General features: G+C 63.5%; 1 protein-coding gene across 1 annotated transcript in view; it reads right to left on the bottom strand.

Moving 5' to 3' along the window:
- Positions 1-252: 252 nt before the first annotated feature.
- PTPN23 (protein tyrosine phosphatase, non-receptor type 23) overlaps positions 253-480 on the bottom strand; it is a gene marked incomplete at its 5' end in the record, with an annotated part of 25,673 nt that continues 25,445 nt past the window's right edge. The window contains one exon of the mRNA XM_017737670.1: positions 253-480. Coding sequence (XP_017593159.1) covers positions 253-480 — 228 coding nt within the window.

Below are 480 nucleotides of genomic sequence, written 5' to 3'. Positions count from 1 at the left end.
CCTTCGCCCAGCTGTACCTTTGTGCTGTACAGGGGACGCTTTTTGTACCGATCGTGTTTTATAACGTGTGCAGGAACATCCATTAAACGGAACTAACCCGAGCCTGGCTCAGCCCTGATCCCCGCCCCCGGCAGCACCAGGGCCCGGCCCTGCAGATAAACTCGCTTTATTTTAGTAGCAAATAGCTGAAAAAGTCAGTTCTACCTGGAGTCAAACAAAGTGGGGCTGGGGGCCGGGGGGCCCCCGCCCCCCTCACGCCTTGTTGAGGGTCCAGAGGGGGTCGAGCATGCTGAGGGGGTCGTCGCTGGGCCGGGGCCCCCGGAGCCCCTCGCCCGGCTGCGCCTGCAGGAAGTTCTGCTTGTTCATGCGCTGTTTGCCCTTGAGGGACGCGTCCAGGCTGAAGGCCTCGGGCGTCAGCGAGGCCAAGAGCTCCAGTGAGGAGGAGGAGGAGGCTGGGGGGGCAGCGGGGGTCTGGCGGCC

Source organism: Corvus brachyrhynchos, unplaced genomic scaffold (assembly GCF_000691975.1).
Source record: "Corvus brachyrhynchos isolate BGI_N302 unplaced genomic scaffold, ASM69197v1 scaffold426, whole genome shotgun sequence".
Classification (NCBI taxonomy): Eukaryota; Metazoa; Chordata; class Aves; order Passeriformes; family Corvidae; genus Corvus; species Corvus brachyrhynchos.
This window is presented reverse-complemented; position numbering and strand designations above follow the sequence as displayed.